This window comes from Xenopus laevis, chromosome 9_10L (genome assembly GCF_017654675.1).
Source record: "Xenopus laevis strain J_2021 chromosome 9_10L, Xenopus_laevis_v10.1, whole genome shotgun sequence".
NCBI lineage: Eukaryota > Metazoa > Chordata > Amphibia > Anura > Pipidae > Xenopus > Xenopus laevis.
Window position 1 is genome coordinate 5787196 of NC_054387.1, and position 21806 is coordinate 5809001.

General features: G+C 41.7%; 1 protein-coding gene across 1 annotated transcript in view; it reads right to left on the bottom strand.

Annotated features, from left to right (window-relative positions):
* The window catches only part of myo1d.L (myosin ID L homeolog), a 44943-nt gene that overhangs the window by 17525 nt on the left and 5612 nt on the right, over positions 1-21806 (bottom strand). The window contains 4 exon segments of the mRNA NM_001089637.1: positions 345-398; positions 797-962; positions 1161-1254; positions 1424-1632. Coding sequence (NP_001083106.1) covers positions 345-398; positions 797-962; positions 1161-1254; positions 1424-1632 — 523 coding nt within the window.

Here is a 21806-nt window from a genome sequence, read left to right on the forward strand (position 1 = left end):
AAGTTAGAGAGAAGAGAGAACTGGAAGCTATCAGTCAGGAAAAGAGAGAAGAAGGAGAAGTCAAGCAGATGCAAATAGACTGAAAGTGATAGGGATGGAGAGAAAAAAGGCAGAAATGCAAATAATAAAGAAGAAGGAAGATATAAGTGCAGAATCCCCAAGTTATATATCAAGTCTATGCAAAGCCGTCTAAGGCAGACATGATCCATAACAACAAGGCTCCTCTACAATACTATTGCATGTTGCTTGCTGCTATGTCAGGGCAATATCACATGCTCCATTTATTCCCTGGAACAGCCATATTGCAAGAAAAGCATCATAAACCCCAAAATCTCACAACTAACCTGATAAAAGGAGTGGAAGTTCCTCTCACCCAGTTGCTGCACAATAACTCGAGACTAAACCAGGAGACAAAGAACAGAATATGAGTAAGGCAGCTCCAACGCCGGTACATCATAGAGACATTAGGATTGTTTTAGTGATTGACAAGGTTGTGGTATAAACTTGTTTTGGTACAGCAGCAGCCAATCAGCAGTTCTATTTTACTGGCGTAATGCCCCTAAAATAATGAAAGAAAACATCCAAAAAAACTGCTGTTGTTATTGGACAAATTGAAACATTTGCCAGTGCTGAGTGTGTTTGGGTTGCACTAAAATGATTGTCAGAATCTATTCTTTTATACCGATCAACTAGTTAGTTACTGGACGATTAGTTGGAGTTGGACAATACTGGCAGAACTATATTATTTCATTTTCTAAACCTAGCTATCCTATAATGTCCCATTCTCCCTCATCACCTTCTCCAGTAAGTAGTTACTGATGTGCCCCCCGATGGGGTCTCCCTTGAAGTCAAAGTTTATATCCATATATTTCCCAAAGCGACTGGAGTTGTCGTTACGATTCGTCTTGGCATTTCCAAAAGCCTCCAGGACGCAGTTGGATTTCAGCAGCATGTTTTTCACCCTGCAAAAAAAACGATGAACTGGTAAATGCTACTCCTAAAAGGCGTATTCAGGCAGTGCAAATCCCTTATGGTGGGTGCCCAGGAGGTAAAGGTGGAATGAGCTCCAAGTCTAGTAACCTGTAGCAACCGTATAAAGCTCCATTTACGTAAAGCCTACAGTGGGTAACCATGGGGTATTTGAAGGAAATTACGCTTACCTCTCCACCTCTGCTCTCTGGCTGGGGTTGGTGATTGCAGCAATGTACTGCATGATGTACTTACTGGCTTCTGTCTTGCCAGCTCCACTCTCCCCTAAAATATACAGTTTAAAATTAAAAAAGAGCATAGGACAACATGGTTGGATGCCTGGCAAGCTGCTTATTGGCTGTTGAGTGACATCAGACCCCTGATTGGCTATCCCCGTATTAAACCTTAGAGCAAGTAGGGCCCCTGGATGAAGGCCCACTGGTTACATACGCACCTGATATGACTATACATGTATCCTTGCATCGTCTCTTCATAGCTTTGTAGGCAGCGTCTGCAATGGCAAAAAGATGGGGTGGTCTCTCATACAGCTCCCTCCCTTTATACTGCTCGATGGTATCTCTCCCATAGATAGGCAGGTTCTTGTACGGATTTACTGACACCACCACCTCCCCAATAAACGTATATATTCGGCCCTTCTCAAACCTGCAAGAGATGGAAAAAAAACACAGATTGGGGGTCACAAACCAAAAAAGGCAATCTCTTACTATTCATTGCATATCATCAGTAATAGTGAGACTCTGAAATCCCACCCTGGTGTGTCCAAGCCTTATGGCATTGCTACATCTATGAACTTGTAAAAGAATAAACCATTTTCATTGTTTACTATGGGGCAGACCACATGGATAACATTATTTACCCTTTACAATTCTCACTATTGAATTTTAAAACATTTTCTGGTCGCTAGGGTCAGTGACCTAGGCGACCAAAAACCAGATTTTAATTCCGAAGGACAGATGCACAAATCGCAATACTATAATCTAGCACAAGAGGGAGAGCTTGCTCAACTGTTTTTAATCAAGTCTTTTTGAACATTTTTCTGCTTCCCTTCAGGTCACAAACAAGGAGGTTTTTTGAACTTTAATGCATTTTCGGCACACAGTATATGATTTAAGTGACAGAATGAGGAAGATGCAGCTTCTTTTTAGCACTTCGCCTGGTCTGAGGTGGCGAAGTCAACGTTCAGTCAAATCTGCACTCTATTGAATTTGCGGAGTAACCTTTTGAAAGAGCGAAAAAGTCGCCTGGCGATAGAGTGCGAGCGAACGCTAGTGACGGTCTCTTTCGCTAACGAATTGACGCCTGCACCTGTTAGTGAATTGGTGATGTCCCTGCAGATGTGATTTCTGGCGGAAAGTTGCCAGCGTTAGCCACTTCGTCCTTTAGTAAATCTGCCCCAGAGATTTGGAAATCTTACGCAATCACAAAAGATCTGGGGCTGGTGCACCTTTATAGGCAACACTGTATTTCCCAGCAGGCCCGGACTGGCAATCTGTGGGTTCTGGCGAATGCCAGAGGGGCTGCTATAAGGTGCCATAGAAAGTCAGTATTTAGTGGGCTGGTGGGGGGCTGTTTGGGACTCTCTGTGGGCTGATTGGGCCTCTGTGTACCTGAAATGCCAGGGCCTATTTTAATTCTCAGTCCGGACCTGTTTCCCAGCATGCTGTGGTTAGCTGAGCAGATGCTAAAGGTAGCGGGTGCTTAATTAAAAAGCACTGGAGTCTTGGGTCTGGCTGCACTAGGTGCAACAGGGTGCAAAGTGCAGCCTCAGCGGGTGCAAGGCAGCCCTGTCCTTAGTGTCTATGATTCAGCAGCAGCTGGAATGGGGCAGGGTGGACTTGCTTGCGTTAAACAGCCTGTAGAGTGAAAATGAATATGATTGCATATAGTGTAGGCTGCCCTGACTCTCTCATTTAGAAATCAGGGACATATTGCACCCCCACAGCCTTCCATGGCCTAGAGCTGCACTATATAAACTCCCACATGGAGGATCAGATTGCAAGCTGCCAGGAGACGGTTATATAAACTCAGCCCCACGCTCATGGCTGGAATGTGAGTGGCAATCCTCCCGCTTACTCAGTGGTTAGTCACAGTGCAAGTGGGCAGGAAGCACAGCTATATATAGGTCCCTCACCCCCTCACTTCCCCACCGTCGGATAATGCCTCTGTATTCAGCAAACGGCCGGACAGACAGGGGCCCACAGCAGGCACCAGCGCTTGCCAACCTCACCCCTTTGAACCAGACATCCACATCCTGAAAGGCTTACAAACAATCCAAAAGGGGAGTTGCCTCAGCATTCAATTTTAAAAACAGGGTAGACATTTATATTCTCAGACAATTTGCAGTTGGTCTTTTTGGATTATTTGCTTTCAGTGCTGTCTGGTTGCTGGGGCAGCCACTCCCGGTAGTTCATGCTAAGATCAGGATTTTATTATTTTACAAGAGCCACAAAGAACTAGTAAAATATATATTATAAATAAAGCTTAGTGATGCCTCTGGTATCACAAATATGACTCTCTTATAGATGTCCCCATGGAGTTCCAAGACCTTTATAAAAGCACTATGAGGTTGTGTGCCATTTTATGGTACAGGTATGGGACCTGTTATCCAGAATTCTCGGGACCTGGGTTTTTTCCGGATAACAAATCTTTCCATAACCTTAAGTCTACAAATAAAAAATTTGAACATGAATTAAACCCAATTGTTTTTTCCTCCAATAAGGATTAATTATATTTTAGATTGGATCAAGTAAAAAGTACTGTTTTATTATTACAGAGAAAACGGAAAACAGTTTTAAAAAATATTTAATAAAAATGGAGTCTATGGGCTTCCCGTAATTCTGAGCTTTCTGGATAACGGCTTTCCAGATAACAGATCCTATACCTTGGTGTAACATTATCACTATACTACTTATCAGGTGTTCTACTGTTCATAGTGCATCATTCAAACCGACGTCTGGTTGCTAGGATAAGTGGGTCCCTAGCAACCTGATATAGGGCTAGACGTAGCCTTCCAAATTGATGTTTATATACTCCCAGCGTGCAACCTCTTTGAATTTAAATCAGATCTGGCCTTTGTATGTGCAGTATAAGAAATAAAAGAATATATCAACTACATGTAGTATAGGAGCATTAGGCTTTAGAACACAAGAATTGGGACTTGTCAAGGGGCGGGATTATATCAAATTGATGACATCATAAGCAAGAGCGAATGGGGCCCATAGGTAGTTGGGGGGTAAACTGAGGATGATGGGAATTGCAGTTTAGTAACAGGAAAAGGGTTATGGGATTATTCGATCACCTTATTTATTGCCTATTCTGGGAGAAAATATCATTTATTTAAGGGGATATGGGGAAACCAGTTTTTCTATATTAACGGTAGAATAATGGATGGGGGCGGTACTGTGGGTTGAAGCAGTCTCCATAGACCCGCAACTGTTGTCCCAGGGAACAATTGGATCCGGTTGATTTTCCCTAATGCCTTGGGTGTTAATTTTGCTTAACAAAGAACATTAGATCATAGAGACTTGAGAAGAATTGAGTGGTGTAATTGAGAGTGATCTTCTCAGATTGCCACATAGGGTGCAAGGAAATGCTGGGGCGTGTTCCAAGACTCTCCCATCCTGTGCCGGGGCGTGACACGTACAAAATCAAGTGGGAGAACATAAGAGCACCCTCCCTTGCCTTGCTGCTCACTTCTAATCTGTCTCCCCTCCCTATGGAATGAGTGTGTCGGCTGCACCCGTGTGTGGAAGGAAACACAGCAGGTAAAGGTTCTATACTAACAATGATACACTGCCCATACACAGGTAGATCTACTCAGCTCTAATGAGTTGGGCCAATGAAACTGTTGGAAAAGGTCCACATCAACCACTGTACCCCTTACATGAGTCAACTCAACAAGCTTCCAACCCCTAAGGCTTGTGTAGGCCCAGATTAATACCCAACATGCATCACTGCATCAACTACAGCCATCTTCAGCCAATCGTCCAATCAGAATTCTTTGAACTGAATAATGGTTCCTACATACCAAACACGTGGCTTGCTGCAATATACATTTCCCATGGTTCTTCACAAGCCAGAAGGGCCTTGTCCCTGATTTCTGACTGTTTAAAGAAAGATGGGCTACACGTATGAAATCCCTGTGGAGCATCTCTAAGAAACCTTTTCCGTTGCCATCTCTCCAGGTGTTGCTAATTCTCAGTATTCGTCCTCAAGGGGGAATGTTAGGCAGGTGCACATAATCATGGTCTCACCAGGGAGAAGCTTATGTTTTGCACAATAACGTATCCTGCATTATATATTGCAGGCCATGAAATCAAACTATTGACACAAGGGTAAATGTATAAAAAGGCTGCAAAGCACAAAAATAGTTGCAAAGTGTTTCTGTATACAGAGGTGGGAGGCACATGGGTGTCCCCTGGGAAACCCCTAGCTTGCCTTGCGTGTCATTCAGAATAAAATCTAAGGGAGCACTGGGGATTGCCATGTGTTTTGGGAGCTCCCTTCTGCTCATATGAGATACAATCTTCATCTAGGCAGGTGCAAACTAAGCTTTACATTGTTCAGATTAGTTTGCACCTTGGAGCAAGGTATAAAGCTTAGTTTACATCTGCCAATGGCACCGGTGATATTGCTTCCTATATGGGACCACTTACTGCTCCAGCTCTTACTCTCTTAAATGAATAGTGTTTTGCTAATACAGGTATGGGACCTGTTATCCAGAATGCTCAGGACCTGGGGTTTTCCGGATAACGGATCTTTCTGTAATTTGGATCTCCACACCTTAAGTCTACTAGAAAATCATGTAAACATTCATTTTGCTTCCAATAAAGATTAATTATATCTTAGTTGGGATCAAGTACAAGCGACTGTTTTATTATAACACAGAAAAAGGAAATAATTTCTTAAAAATATGGATAAAACAGATTCTATGGGAGACGGCCTTCCTGTAATTCGGAGCTTTTTGGATAACGGATCCCATTCCTGTATTATACCGTGTGTTCTCGGGGCCTTAAATATCAGGTTGGCTTTGGATTCTGCTCATTGTTCAGGGGGCAATGCATTTACTGTATGTGTGCATACAAATTTCGGTTATTTGGATAAAATTGAGTCTATGGGAGAGGGCCTTTCCCTACTTCGGAGCTTTCTGCACAATGGGTTTCCGGATAACGTATCCCATACCTGTACCTTTAATCACTTGGGTATTTCCACGAGCAGTGCAATAGATAGACAGATGATAGACAGATAATGGTTAGATAGATAATAGACAGATAGATGATAGATAGATAGATAGATAGATAGATAATGGTTAGATAAATAATAGATAGATAAATAGATAGATAGATAGATAATAGATAGGTAAATAGATAAAAAATTATAGATATACAGATATATAGAGACTGAAATAGACAGATAGGTAAATAGATAATAGATAGATAAGGGTTAGATATAGAGATATATGCAGAAACATATTAGGCATGTGTGTCCCTCTTTACATGGGAGAGTTGGCTTGTTCTCAAGCAGAGATAACAAAATGGACTGGGAGCATTGGAAGGAACTTTTCATAGCTGTGCGCCAATGCCCGGGTGGGTCAGAAATATCACTGGTGCTGCATGGAAATAAAATGCAAATAAAGAGATATATTTTCTCCATGGAAAGCATCTTATTTGTGTGAAACAGAACACGTGTAGGAACATGTGTCAGTCGCATCCAAACTGCACGCGGTTAATAGTCAAAGGACATGTGGCCTGAGTATCTGAACAGTGTTTTGGTAGCCTAGAATAGAGTGGCGACTATGTTACAGCGCTGGTGGCCCGGACACATTGATGACACAGGTATCATCATGGAAAGCACCTTATCTTTAAACATCAGTTTTATGACATGACTGTCAGTGACACCTCTGTATACTCTGCATACGTCTCTGTATACTGATACAGGTATGGGACCTGTTATCCAGAATACTCGGGACCTGGGGTTTTCCGGACAATGGATATTTCCGAAATTTGGATCTTCATAAATTATGTCTACTAGAAAATCATATAAACATTAAATAAACCCAATAGGCTGTTTTTGCTTCCAATAAGGATTAATTATATCTTAGTTGGGATCAAGTACAAGCTACTGTTTTATTATTACACAGAAAAAGGAAATCATTTTATCATTTTACAATTTGTAATATCATTTTTAAATATTTGGAGCTTTTTTTTAAAAAAATTCAGAGCTTTCTGGATAACGGGTTTCCGGATAACAGATCCCATACCTGTATTATTTAAGATCATAAAATCGTGCCTAACTGATACATGAACATTTAAATTGCCTGTGAGGCAGTGAGCCGTAAGTTACCCCCCCCAAGTCTGCTCATGGCCTCCATAGATGTTATAGTTTCAGCAATCCGGTTGCTAGGGTCCAATTGACCCTAGCAACCATGTATTGATTTGAATAAGAGGCTGGAATATAAATAGGAGAGGCCTGTGTGGAGCGGAGTCCTAAAAAGAATTAAAAACAATACATTTGTAGCCTTACAGAGCATTTGTTTTGTAGATGGGGTCAGTGACCCCCATTTGAAAGCTGGAAAGGGTCAGAAGAAGAAGGCAAATCATTTAACAACTAGAAAAAAATGAAGGCTAATTGAAAAGTTGCTTAGAATTAGCTGTTCTATAACAAACTAAAAGTTAACCTTGCTATGTGTACATACAAGCCATATTCAGAGTACAGAGTTTAGCCTGATGAAGGACACCTGGCCCTTGGATGTGTATGTTGATGATAACCCTGCTGCTTAATGCCATAAAGTCATATGTAATGGGCAAAATATGCAGCAGAAGACTTTTTATGACTTAATAACCGCTAAAGGAAAATAAACTCTTTGCCCTTTAAATGCAGAAGGGAAAGAGGGATAAGGGGGCGGCCTGTGACCCCCAAAGCCGTATATTCAGCCTGGAAACACCTGCATGAACAGCTGCCTTCAGCCAAGCGCTCAGCATCCACGCAACATTCATTCCTAGTGTAATTAAACAGAAGCCTTGTCATTATATATCAGTCTCATCTCCTTCCTCTCCACGCACAGCCAGGACCGGGAGCTGGAGGAACGGCACCTTATGGGCCCTTTAAAGGCAGTGGGTGATTGTTCTGCTCATTAAAAGAATATTCTATCTAGAAGGATTCAGCCATAGTAACCCTACACACACACACAAAAACATGCGCAAATAAATGCATTCAACCCGGGAACAATGGGCAGAATCCAAAGCCAACTTGATATTTAATACACCCAGAATTTTCATGAATAATACAAGTATGGGATCTGTTATCCAGAAAGCACCGAATTACAAGAAGGTCATCTCCAATAGAATCGGTTTTATCCAAATTTTTAAAACTGATTACCTTTTTCTGTGTAATAATAAAACAGTCGCTTGTACTTGATCCCAACTAAGATATAATTAATCCTTATTGGAAGCAAAACCAGCCTATTGGGTTTATTTCATGTTTATATGATTTTCTAGTGGACTTAAGGTATGGAGATCCAATTATGGAAAGATCCATTATCCGGAAACCCCCAGGTCCTGAGCATTCTGGATAACAGGTCTGATACCTGTACTTGATCCCAACTGAGATATAATTAATGTTCTGTTATTCGGAAACCCGTTATCCAGAAAGCTCTAAATTACAGAAAGGCCATCTCACATAGACTCCATTTTATCCATGAATCCACATTTTTTAAAAGTGATTTCCTTTTTCTGTGTAATAATAAAACAGTCGCTTGTACTTGATCCCAACTAAGATATAATTAATCCTTATTGGAAGCAAAACCAGCCTATTGGGTTTATTTCATGTTTATATGATTTTCTAGTGGACTTAAGGTATGGAGATCCAATTATGGAAAGATCCATTATCCGGAAACCCCCAGGTCCTGAGCATTCTGGATAACAGGTCTGATACCTGTACTTGATCCCAACTGAGATATAATTAATGTTCTGTTATTCGGAAACCCGTTATCCAGAAAGCTCTAAATTACAGAAAGGCCATCTCACATAGACTCCATTTTATCCATGAATCCACATTTTTTAAAAGTGATTTCCTTTTTCTGTGTAATAATAAAACAGTCGCTTGTACTTGATCCCAACGAAGATATAATTAATCCTTATTGGAAGCAAAACCAGCCTATTGGGTTTATTTAATGTTTACATGATTTTCTAGCAGACTTACGGTACGGAGATCCAAATTACAGAAAGATCTGTTATCCAAAAAACCCAAGGTCCTGAGCATTCTGGATAAGAAGTCCCATACTAGTACTTGATCCCAACTGAGATATAATTCATCTTTACTGGAAGCAAAACCAGCCTATTGGGTTTATTTAATGTTTATATGATTTTCTAGTAGACTTAAAGTACAGAGATCCAAATTACGGAAGATCCGTTATCCAGGAAACCCCAGGTCCTGAGCATTCTGGATAACAGGTCCCATACCTGTACTCCAGAACACCTGGCAGGAGAAATGTGGCATAACTAGCAACGGATGCCACCTCCCATCTCTCTGCCATCAGCTATCATGGCTCTGGCAGGCACCAAGGGGGTGCAGACCTAGATGTGATCCCTCCGCACCCCAAAACAAAATCCCTATTTTTTGCAAAATGAAAGAAAATGCAATTCTAAGTAACTTTATAACATAAATTGATTAAATATGTTCAGTTGTTTAAAAGTTATTTGCAAATGTAATTGCTGTTGAAAGCATTAACTGTCTGTTTAGATGTTCTCCTGGTTCTGACTCCTGAAACAGCTCACTGAAAGACCTGGACAAGTTCTGACTCCAGAGAACAGAAAGGGATAAACAAATAAGACTTTACACAGTATGAATAGCTTTAAAGCCATTTATTTAATGAATGTATATTGGAAATAATTTTGAGTGGAGTTTCCCTTTAAACCTACCGCAATCATTCCACTTCCCCTGAAATAAAGTGTAAAGGTGAGTTAAGATATTACAAAGGATTTGTCTTGAAATGATGTTGCCCAAAGCTCTTAAATACAAAAAAGCCAGGAATAGTCAGTGAACTATATACTTTAATGGCACTTAGTGACATCATTAGTTATAATCTGCGCTTAGTGTTGTCCCTTGTTTCACGTGGCTTCTACCTGACCTGCAAAACTCAGCCTGCAGCCTTGTGCCTTTATATGGTCACAGAACAACCCCTCAGTGACTTCTAATATCCTTATCATTTACAGTAGGGGGTACATTATCCCTTATAATACATGAGTGATACTCAGAGTTCCCTGTATAACTCAGCCTGCAGCCTTGTGCCTTTATATGGTCACAGAACAACCCCTCAGTGACTTCTAATATCCTTATCATTTACAGTAGGGGGTACATTATCCCTTATAATACATGAGTGATACTCAGAGTTCCCTGTATAACTCAGCCTGCAGCCTTGTGTCTTTATATGGTCACAGAACAACCCCTCAGTGACTTCTAATATCCTTATCATTTACAGTAGGGGGTACATTATCCCTTATAATACATGAGTGATACTCAGAGTTCCCTGTATAACTCAGCCTGCAGCCTTGTGTCTTTATATGGTCACAGAACAACCCCTCAGTGACTTCTAATATCCTTATCATTTACAGTAGGGGGTACATTATCACTTATAATACATGAGTGATACTCAGAGTTCCTTGTATAACTCCTGCAGCCTCAGTGACTTCTAAAATCTTTCTAACATCTAATTCCTACATTCCCTTTATTAACTTTGTTGCTGCACTTTCTCTACATCAATAACATGCTTTTGGTGGCTTGGTGATCAACATACTGCACATTCTGCATAAGCTCCTTTAAAAAAAGAGGCAAAATAAGGTAAAGTGAAGACTAAGTAACAGGTAGCGCCATTCACATTGGGATTCTTTCATAGATCTCAATCTGTTGACAGAGATTTAGGAAGCACGCGCACTCGGCACATCTACACCCGGGGCCTCTGATCTCGCAATGTGTTTCCATTTACTAGGGACATTTTTGTGGTGTAATTGACTTATTCCACAGGGGGGAAAAACCCTACAGTCTAGAAATTCCTACACTCAGATCTTGGCAAAAAGAGTTTAACCCCTGCAGAGCAATGCCTGAAAATTTTAGGGTCCCAATTTTAGAAAAAAAATGGGTGGCTCTGCTCCGCATGTCAGTAAATTCGACATATTGTTACAATAAGTGAGCAGTGAATATATACCTACGTGCCATTAGCCAATCAGGAATGGAAATATACAGCAGGGACATATACACAACCAATTAGGGGTGTGCTTATAGGAACATACTGCAGCATTTGGGGTTTATAGAATCTGTTGCAGAAGGTGTTAAAGGGGTTGTTCACGTTTGAGTTAACTTTTAGTAGGATGCAGAGAGTGATTTTGCAATTGGTTTTAATTTTTTTTTTTATTATTTGTGGTTTTTAAGTTATTTCGTTTTTTATTCAGTAGCTCTTCAGTTTGTAATCTCAGCAATCTGGTTGCTAGGGTCCCAATTATCCTAGAAACCATGCATTGATTTCAATAAGAGACAGGAAAATGAATAGGAGAGGCCTGAATAGAAAGATGATAAATAAAAAGCAGCAATAACAATCCATTTGTAGCCTTACAGAGCATTTGTTTTTTAGATGGGGTCAGTGACCCTCATTTGCAAGTTGTAAAGAGTCAGAAGAAGAAGGCAAAAAATTCAAAAACTCCAAATCCCAGCACCCCCTTGACATATCCATCCAATGTTACATTTTGGATTTACGTTTCACCTTTTGATGTATATTTGTGTATGTTCAGATAGAGGGGTCTTTGGGGATAGACGCCATAATATCCAGTGCCCTCCTTTTTCAGTTTGGAACACAAGGCGTTCACGTTCCCCCGACACTCCCTTGTCACCATGAAACCCTTTCTATTTGAGGAACGAGCAAATTGTAGGATAAGTGTGCGGTCGCACTCCTGGCTGCTCTGCCACAAACAACGCCCGTGGTGCTAGGAGGGGTGCTGGTGCTAAATGTGGTGCCGTCTTTGAGGTGGGATGGTCCCAGGCCATGTTAGGCCACATTATGTCTCTTTAGGCAGCTGGAAACATTTTTAAGGATCACTGAACCGTAGGGGTAACTGTTAAAAAAAAAAAAAGCCTTAAGGCCCCATAGACGGGTCGATAAAAGCTGCCGACATGCCAAGTTGGCAGCTTATTGGCCCGTGTGTGGGGCCATCCGACGGGCTTCCCCGATCGATATCTGGCTGAAAGTTGGGCAGATCTCGATTGGGCAGGGTAAAAAATCCCGTCGGATCGCAGCCGCATCTTCTCGTTGATGCGGTCCGGCAATCTGATCGCCCATATGGCCTCCATTCTGATCCGATTTTTGGGCCCTATGGCTAGGGTTGCCACCTTTTAAAATAATCTTTACCAGCAGGTGGAGGGGGCGGGGTTAAAAGGGCAGGGCCGTGACGCTAAAGGGGGCGGGGCTGTGACACGCTATTGGCTGGCCGGGTCGTGCCGTCAAAGGGGGCGGAGCCAAACACGCAAATTTGGCAAGAAGCCCAGGAAAAAAGGTGAGTTTGGAGCAGGCTGGGGGCAGGCCACGGGCTTTTTTTTAGGTGTTTTACAAATTTACCGGCAGCTACATTGCTGGTAAATTTGTAATACCGGCCCCGGCCTTGGCTGGTGTTTTACCGGCCGGGTGGCAACACCACCTATGGCCTACAATCGGCTCGTTTGTCGATGTCGCCAAACGAGCGGATCTCCCTGTGTATGGCCACCATTATGCTTATGTTTGAGCAACACTACAGGAGGGCACTGCATGAGGGCAGCTAAAGCCCCAGAGGATTAGACAAGAGTTCAGTATCTTGTGTCCAGAGCATCTGTAAGCCCTTTGGAGTCTTCGTCAGCTTTACTAGACATGTAAGTACCCATGGCAACTCAGAGTACACTGAGCATGTGCAGTGTCACTGACACCTGGAAGAGGGGCGGCCTAGATCTTAAAAATACAGAATTACACAGATCAAACTGGATGAACCCAAAATCACTATTGTGGAGTGCTCACCTCCCAGAAAAGCAATTTCTTGTGTCAGGTGCATAATAAAGGGCCTGGGAGGCCCGAAACGTTGCCTTTTTGTATGATGTGGCCTTAATAAATTCTTTTTTGTGCACTACTGCAACTTGTTACAGTGTGCTGCAACCCAAACCTACATCTTCCAACCCCATGCCCCTCCACTACCATCATAAAGCCATAAGCTACTTCATTCAAGTATGTTGGAAGAGAGATGGAGCACCCTATTTTCCAACCAGAGAGCCCTAAATACCAGCCTGTACCCTGATCTGCATTAATCCACCCTATACCGCAGCATCATGGGCAGAACTGTTCTTAATGGTTAGAGGGCCTGGGGCAAAGCATAAAGTGTTGCGGCCTTCATATTGCAGGATCCCACTCCCAAGTTACCATCAATGCAGGACCCCCTTTAAATGAACTTTTAGTATGATGCAGAGAAGGAGACAAGTCTGAGACAATTTGCAATTTTTTTTTTACATTTTTTTTGTGTTTTTTGAGTTATTTAGCTTTTTATTCAGCAGCTCTCCAGATTGCAATTTCAGCAATCAGGTTGCTAAGGTCCAAATTACCCTAGCAACCATGCATTGATTTAAATAAGAGAGGCCTGAATAGAAAGAGGAGTTATAAAAAGTAGCAATAGCTATAAATGTGTAGCCTTACAGAGCATTTGTTTTCAAGATGGGGTCAGTGACCCCTATTTGAAAGCTGGATAGTCAGAAGTTGAAGGCAAATAACTCAAAAACTATTTCAAAAGAAAAGAAGAAACTATTTGTATGTTTAATGATTTATCTGCAGTTAACTATACACGGGGGGTGCAGCACGTACAGTTATAAAGGCACTTACTGTATGGTTATAAAAAAACTGTGATTACGTTTTACGGCCAAGTATACAAAGGACATACTACCACCCCCACCTGCTCTCCTGTAGCCTTTGCCTTTATTTTTAGGTCTTTGACTTGGGGGCGACCCCACCAAATAAAGAGGAGAGCAGGATCATCTCCAGATGTGATTTTATTCTCTGCACTGCTGGATCTGACTCCTGAAACAATGTAGCAGAAGCCGTCCGATGAACAGACCTGGAAGAGAACTGACTTCTGCCACATCGTTTCAAGAGCCAGAACATTGGATGGAAAGCTCCATGGCTGTTTTCCAGTAGGATTCGCACTGTCGGCAATGGGGAATGCATTCCTTGCGTTATTTTTAAAGGGGATATCTTTCGCTTTATTAGGCAACAGGATTAGCCACCGACCTTCAGAATTCTGACTTTGCACTTTGCACGTGTATTGCTTTATTCTAGAGCCAAGAGGATAAAGTTATCACTGCTGTAAAGGGAATGAGTTGAACTGCAAGGGCTGTAAACTTGGGTCAGGCGTGGGTAGGTATTGCTCTTTCACATACAATGGACATGACTGGGAGCTGCCATATTGCTTTGGCATTCTCTATAGGCTTGAAAGGGCTTTTCTATGCAGTTGAAGTAACAAATGTATACATATAATTCAAGAAGTAAATATTCTATGAATAGAATCGCCTGCGTCTTTCTATAGACAGGCAAATACGTGGGAGGTAAGTTATACAATAAGTTTTATTTTTCCATTTTAAAGCAGAAGTAGAGCCTGTATTAGGCTGTAAGGGCTGGATATAAACATGCCTGCCTTCCACTAATTCTTGCCTGTGTCTCAGGTTTATTAATAAGGAGGAGTTCCAGTTAACACTGGGGGGCAAATTCACTAAACGACAAAGCACCTAACGCTAGCGTGAATGCCTAGCATAACGCATTTTCATTAATTCGCCGATTCACTAACGGACGCTGGCGTAAACTCGCTAGTGTTACTTCGCACCCTTACGTCTGGCGAATCTGCGCAACGGACGTAACTACGCAAATTCACTGACCCGCAAATTATTCTGAACGCTACCTTTTACGCCAGACTTCCTTCGCCACCTCAGACCAGGCGAAGTGCAATAGAGTAGATAGGGATTGCTTCAAAAAAAAGTTAAACATTTTTCTAAGTCCCAAAAAACGCTGGCGTTTTTCTTTTTATATGGGTGATAGGCTGAAAAAGATCGAAAAAATTTTTGGGGCTACCCTCCTTCCCCCCCTACATTTCTACTATACAGTGGGCACATGTGTAGGGCAAAATAAAAATGCTATTTGCTGTTTTGAAGGTTTCCCAGGCTTGTGTAGTGATGCTACATATACCTCCATTGTAACTTCAATTTGGCGCCGTATGCAAATTAAGCATCGCTAGCGTAACTTTGCTTGGCGAATTAACGCTAGCGCAATTCGCAACCTTACGCTTCCCCTGAGCGCAACTTCGGATTTTAGTGAATTTGCGTAGTGCTGGCGGAAATACGCCTGTCGAAGTGGACGCTGGCGCAACTACGAATCTTAGTGAATTTGCCCCTGGGTGTCTGGGGCTGCCACCTCAGTCATAAGTTGATGCTGCAAATCTCAACACCGTGTACCTTATACGTCTCCGTTGCGGCTGTGATCAGAGGGAGCACCGATCGTTTTCCGGAGCATTTGAAAATGAGCCCCATTTACCTTTCCTACCCTGGGAATCTAGCAAGTGAACTCTGCAACACAGAAGGGGTTAAAGACGCAGAGATAGGGGAAGAGAGAGAGAGAGAGGTGCTATACTTTTATTGCTGCTATAAACAAAGTATTCACAGGAGATGCATACCAGATGGCAGATAGGGAGGAGGACTTTGTACTCCCAACAAAACCATAAAACACCCCCCCCTTTTCTTTATCATTTTCTCATTAAAGCAGAATTAGGGGCCATAATCCACTGCTCGGTCAACAGGGGAGAGGTAGACTAGCGAGGACAATGGATCAACTCCAGAAGAAAAACAGAAAAGAAAGGAGACCAACTGCAAGCTGTCTTTCTACACTGCTGTCATTATTCATTCTAAAGGGATACTGTCATGCGGAGCAAAAAAAAATTCAAAGGGGTTGTTCACCTTCAATCAACTAGTTGGTTTCAGACAGTTCACCAGAAGTAAATACTTCTCCTAATGACTTTCTATTTTCTATGTGTCACCGTTTATTGAAGTGTAAAGTGTCATTTTTCACCTTCTAAAGCAGCTCTGGAGGGGGGGGGGTCGCCGACCCTGTAAACTGATCTAAATGGATACATTTAGTTGATACATTTCTTATCTTTGTCCCTGCTGAGAAGAATCTCTTGGTTTTATTGCAGGTAGCTGTTTGGAAGGTGAACAACCCCTTTAATAGTGCTGCTCCAGCAGAATTCTGCACTGAAATCCGTTTCTCAAAAGAGCAAACAGATTTTTTTATATTTCATTTTGAAATCTGACATGGGGCTAGACATATTGTCAGTTTCCCAGCTGCCCCCAGTCATGTGATTTGTGCTCTGATAAACTTCAGTCACTCTTTACTGCTGTACTTCAAGTTGGACTGATATCAGAACAGAACAATGGGTAGGTAACCAGATAGCAGCTCCCTAACACAAGAACAGCTGCCTGGTAGATCTAAGAACAACACTCAATAGTAAAATCCAGGTCCCACTGAGACACATTCAGTTACATTGAGTAGGAGAAACAACAGCCTGCCAGAAAGCAGTTCCATCCTAAAGTGCTGGCTCTTTCTGAAAGCACATGACCAGGCAAAATGACCTGAGATGCACCTACATACCAATATTACAACTAAATACACTTGCTGGTTCAGGAATGACATTTTATATTGTACAGTGAATTATTTGCAGTGTCATTTAAGACATAAAAAAGACATCATAAAAATCATGACAGAATTCCTTTAAGTTCTACTTGCCCTTTAAGTGTGCACCCATAGACGCAAAGATCCGATCGTACGAATCATCGACCGATCGGACTTCCGCATCTCCCGACCTGCCACTAACCATTCAGATCAAATAAAGTAGTAAAAGAACAGATCAGCCGATGTTCTGCCCCTGACAGTAATCGTACGAAAGTTATGTCCGACCAAAACTGGTGACAGTCTCCCTCTGAAAATCGTACGATCGGCAATAAACGCAGAGATATCGACAGCCGAAAGAAATCTTTTTAACCTGTCCGATCCACCAAACGACCGATCTTCGCCCGACGAAAAATGTCGGGACTCTCCACACAAGGTCCTAAATTCAGACGAATCCTCGATTCGTACTATCTGATCTTTGCGTCTATGGCCAGCTTAAGGGCTCTTACAAATGGGCAGGAGTAGACGCACTCAATTATTGTGAAGGGGGCTGTACTCACACAGACGCATGTATGCGCCGAACGCAGGTGAAATGCAATATGCTGCGTCCTTACATGCGTTTGTGTGAATACAGCCCCCTTCACAATAATTGAGTGCGTCTACTCCTGCGCTCCCCTGCGGCTGAACGGAAGGGCAACGCAGGAGAGCGCAGGTAAAACCGCCCGTGTGTAAGAGCCCTTAGGCCGTTGCTCTAGTGGCTCATTAGGGCAGGCGGTGGGATAGCCCATGTGTAATTAGATGCAGTGATTGCAGGTAGAGGAATGATGTGGGTAATTAAAGTGAAATTCGCCATTGCGTGAGCCTCACGTTTCCCATAGAATCTGCCCCCCCCTTCCCTCTGATAAACATCTGTGCACCAAGTGTGTTCAATTGCGCGTGACAACAATTCTGCCTGCCCCATGCACATACCTTGCTTAAAGTGTGCTGAATTTATGGGGTTTGCTGCTTTTAGTCTGTACCCTAAATGCCTGAATTCATTTATGGTCAGCACTTGGAGTCGTAGGTTTGATACAGGGCATTTGCTATTTAGATGGGGTCAGTGACCCCCGTTTAAAAGTTGGAAACAGTCAGAAAAATAAACGAATAAATAAAGAAATAATAAAGACCAATTGAAATGAAATATTAAAAGTTAACTTAAAGGTGAACCACCCCTTTAAATACACTGACATCTGATGATTGCTCTGTGCGAGGAGAGAGTAAACAGAACCTTTGGATCTCTCCCCGCCCGGCATTTCTCTCTGCTTTGTAGGTGGGTGTAACAGGTCGAGGGAGAACATCCTTCATTCATAATAAAGCTTTTCTGTAATGAGAAAATATACCCCCCTTTTTGACAGGTGCTCATTCAGTTGGGCATATTTAGGAAAGGTGCATAAATGTATCATTTCCCCGACCCCTTAGCCTGGCAGGGTCCTGCCTTGAAATACCGGAAATACAGGTATGGGACCTGTTATCCAAAACGATTCGGACCTGAGGTTTTCCGAATAACAGATCTTTCTGTAATTTGGATCTTCATACCTTAAGCCTAGCATGTAAACATTTAATAAAACCAATAGGCTGCTTTTGCCTCCAATAAGGATTAATTGGGATCAAGTACAGATATGGGACCTGTTATCGAGAATGCTCGGGACCTGGGGGTTTCCAGATAACGGATCTTTCTGTAATTTGGATCTTCATACCTTAAATCTAATAGGAAATCATGTAAACATAAAATAAACCCAATAGGCTGGTTTTGCTTCAAATAAGGATTAATTATATCTTAGTTGGGATCAAGTACAAGAATGGGATCTGTTATCAAGAATGCTAGGAACCTGGGGTTTTCCGGATAACGGATCTTTCTGTAATTTGGATCTTCATCCCTTAAATCTACTAGAAAATCATGTAAACATGAAATAAACACAATAGGCAGGTTTTGCCTCTAGCAAGGATTAATTAGTTGGGATCAAGTACAAGCGACTGTTTTATTATTACACAGAAAAAAGAAATCAGTTTTATAAAATACTGATTAATGGAAAAAATGGAGACTATGGGAAACGGCCTTTCTGTAATTCAGAGCTTTCTGGATAACGGGTTTCCGGTTATGGATCCCATACCTGTATGACAACTCCCCTTTAATCCACTCACACAAGGTTTGGGAAATCTCTCCCAGCATACTGTATATCCATGGCCAAAGCTACATAGGAAGGGATCCTGGAAATCAGAAAGTTTAGGGCCCCCGCAATCCAAACTTCTTGCAGCTATAAACACATACCCCAGGTTGGGGGTAAATCCCAACATTTAAAATATCCCCCCTTACGCCATTCGTTTCCATTGTTATATATTCCTGCGCTATGATAAACACATGAATAATCCAGCCTCTGCCATTCACCATTATAGACTTCCAAGCCTGTCTTTCATTGCACTAGTTTGGGTTTGCTTGACCTTTATTCTTGCTGATGTAGCATCTCTCATTATCTCTTAATTGCCCTGCAATAATTAGGACAAGTGGTTAAAGTCAAAGTGCTGACTAAACGACATTCCAGAAGGTTTTCAGACTGCAGGTATGGCTGGGCCGTGGGGCATGTTCTGGTATCTGGTTTGGTGTCAGAATGCTCGCGACCTGGGGTTTTCTGGATACCGGATCTTTTCATAATTTGGATCTTCATACCTTAAGTCTACTAGAGAATCATAGAAACATAAAATACACCCAATAGGCTGGTTTCGTCTCCAAAAAGGATTAATTATCTTAGTTGGGATCAAGTAGGGCACCACTGCGAAATACAGGTATGGGACCTGTTATCCAGAATTCTCGGGACCTGGGGTTTTCTGGATACCGGATCTTTTCATAATTTGGATCTTCATTCCTTAAGTCTACTAGAAAATCATGTAAACATTAAAAAAAAATAAGTAGGGGTGCCAATGGGCAATACAGGTATGGGACCTGTTATTCAGAATGCTTGGGACCTGCGTTTTTCTGGATACCAGATCTTTCTGTAATTTTGATCTCCATACCTCAAGTCTACAAGAAAATCAAATAAACATTAAATAAATAGGCTGGTTTTGCCTCTAATAAGGAATAATTGTATCTTAGTTGGGATCAAGTAGAGCCCCACTGGGCAATACAGGTATGGGACCTGTTATCCAGAATGCTTGGGATACTGGGGTTTTCCAGCTAAGGGATCTTCTTAAGTCTACTAGAAAATCATATAAACATTAAATAAAGCCAATAGGCTGGTTTTGCTTCCAATGAGGATTAATTATATCTAAGTTGGGATCAAGTAGGGCACCACTGGGCAATACAGGTATGGGACCTGTTATCCAGAATGCTCCAGGCCCTGAGGTTTTGTGTATAATGGATCTTTCTGTAATTTGGATCTTCATACCTACAGTCTACTAGAAAATCATATAAACATTAAATAAAGCCAATATGATTGTGTTGCTTCCAATAAGGATTAATTCTATCTTAGTTTGGATCAAGTACAAGCTAGAGTTTTTAAAAATTTGGATAAAATGGAGTCTATTGGAGACGGCCTTTCCTTAATTCAGAGCTTTCTGGATAACGGATCCCATACCTTTTTAACTGCATGGCAAATGTGGTTCTTCCCTGCACTGCTTTCCTGAATGCATAAACAATGTATCAGTAATCAGCCTGCGAATAAGAGACTTATGAAGAAGGAGAATAACAGGAACGTGCAAGGCATTGTGGGAATTGTCAGTACTTTCATTCTGCGCTCCAGGAAGCAGTGCAGAGAACAGTAAAGGGTGTAACTATAAAAAATCAATGAATGTGTATGGGGAAGTTGCTTAGAATGAAATCCCCAGTAAATATTTTTTATATAAAATACAGTATTTCTACCCAGATTCTGTTTTAGGTTTTTAGTTCTCCTTTAAATGGGGAAGCTGGCCAAACAGAGCGGATTCGAACGCAATACAAGGCATTAGCCTTGTTTTGTTTGTCAGACAATAATCATCATTGTGCAAATACCAACTAAGCCTGGGACTTGTTAGCCAGGGAGGTAAGTGGCCGCTGCGTGTAGCTGTCTGCAAAGACACAGTGTACAATGCCCCATAGGCAACAATGAAAGCTATTTCTACAAGCCTGCGTATGCTGCTTACTTATTGAACTACCTGCTGGAGAAGAAACACATGTAATAAAATAATGTCCTTCCCCACCCAGTTCTCCGTTTCAGCTCCATTCCTCCGAAAAATGACAAGAATGTGACTTTATTGCAGCAAAGCAAACACAAAAGTAAAAGCTAGACATGACCTACCCTTCTGCCCACTGGTTCCCACTAAACTGCCAGCACGACAGCGGCCAAGCAAAGGTGTCAACTAGAAGGTTAGGAAATATGCCACCCTTTCAAGGGGAAGTAAAACCCACACTAGGGGCACGTCTGCGCCAGCTGGAAAATGCGGTTGGAGAATAAGCCATGAATATTAAAGGAGTGGTTCACCTTTAAGTTAACCTTTAGTATGTTATAGAGTGGCCAATTCTAAACAACTTTTCAATTGGTCATCATTGTTTATTTTTCATAGTTTTTAAGCTATTTGCCGCCTTCTACTGACTCTTTCCAGTTTTCACTGGACCCCATCCAAAAACAAATGCACGTTAAAGGACAAGGAAAGTTAAGTAGCTAGAAATGTTGTACATTATATTTTAGGCTTCTGTACCAGCCCCAGACAACCAAAGCTCTTTAGCAGTAAAGATCTGTGTCTCTAAAGATGCCCAAGTAGTTCCCCATCTTCTTTTCCAAGATGGTGACAAGTTTGAAGTCCTGGATCATTGCTGCTATTGACAAGCTGAAACTTTAGCCTCGTGCAATAAGTTCAGTAAATAAAACATTACATTGTTAGCCCTATTCATTTTTAGGGTTTCGTTCTGCTTTAAGGCTACGCATTTATAGTTATTACTCATCTTTCTATTCAGGCCTCTCCTATTCATATTCCAGTCTCTTGTTCAAATTAATGCATGGTTGTTAGGGTCATTTGGACAAATTACAAACTGGAGAGCTGCTGAATAAAAAGCTAAATAAGTCAAAAACCACAAATAATAAAACATTAAAACCAATTGCAA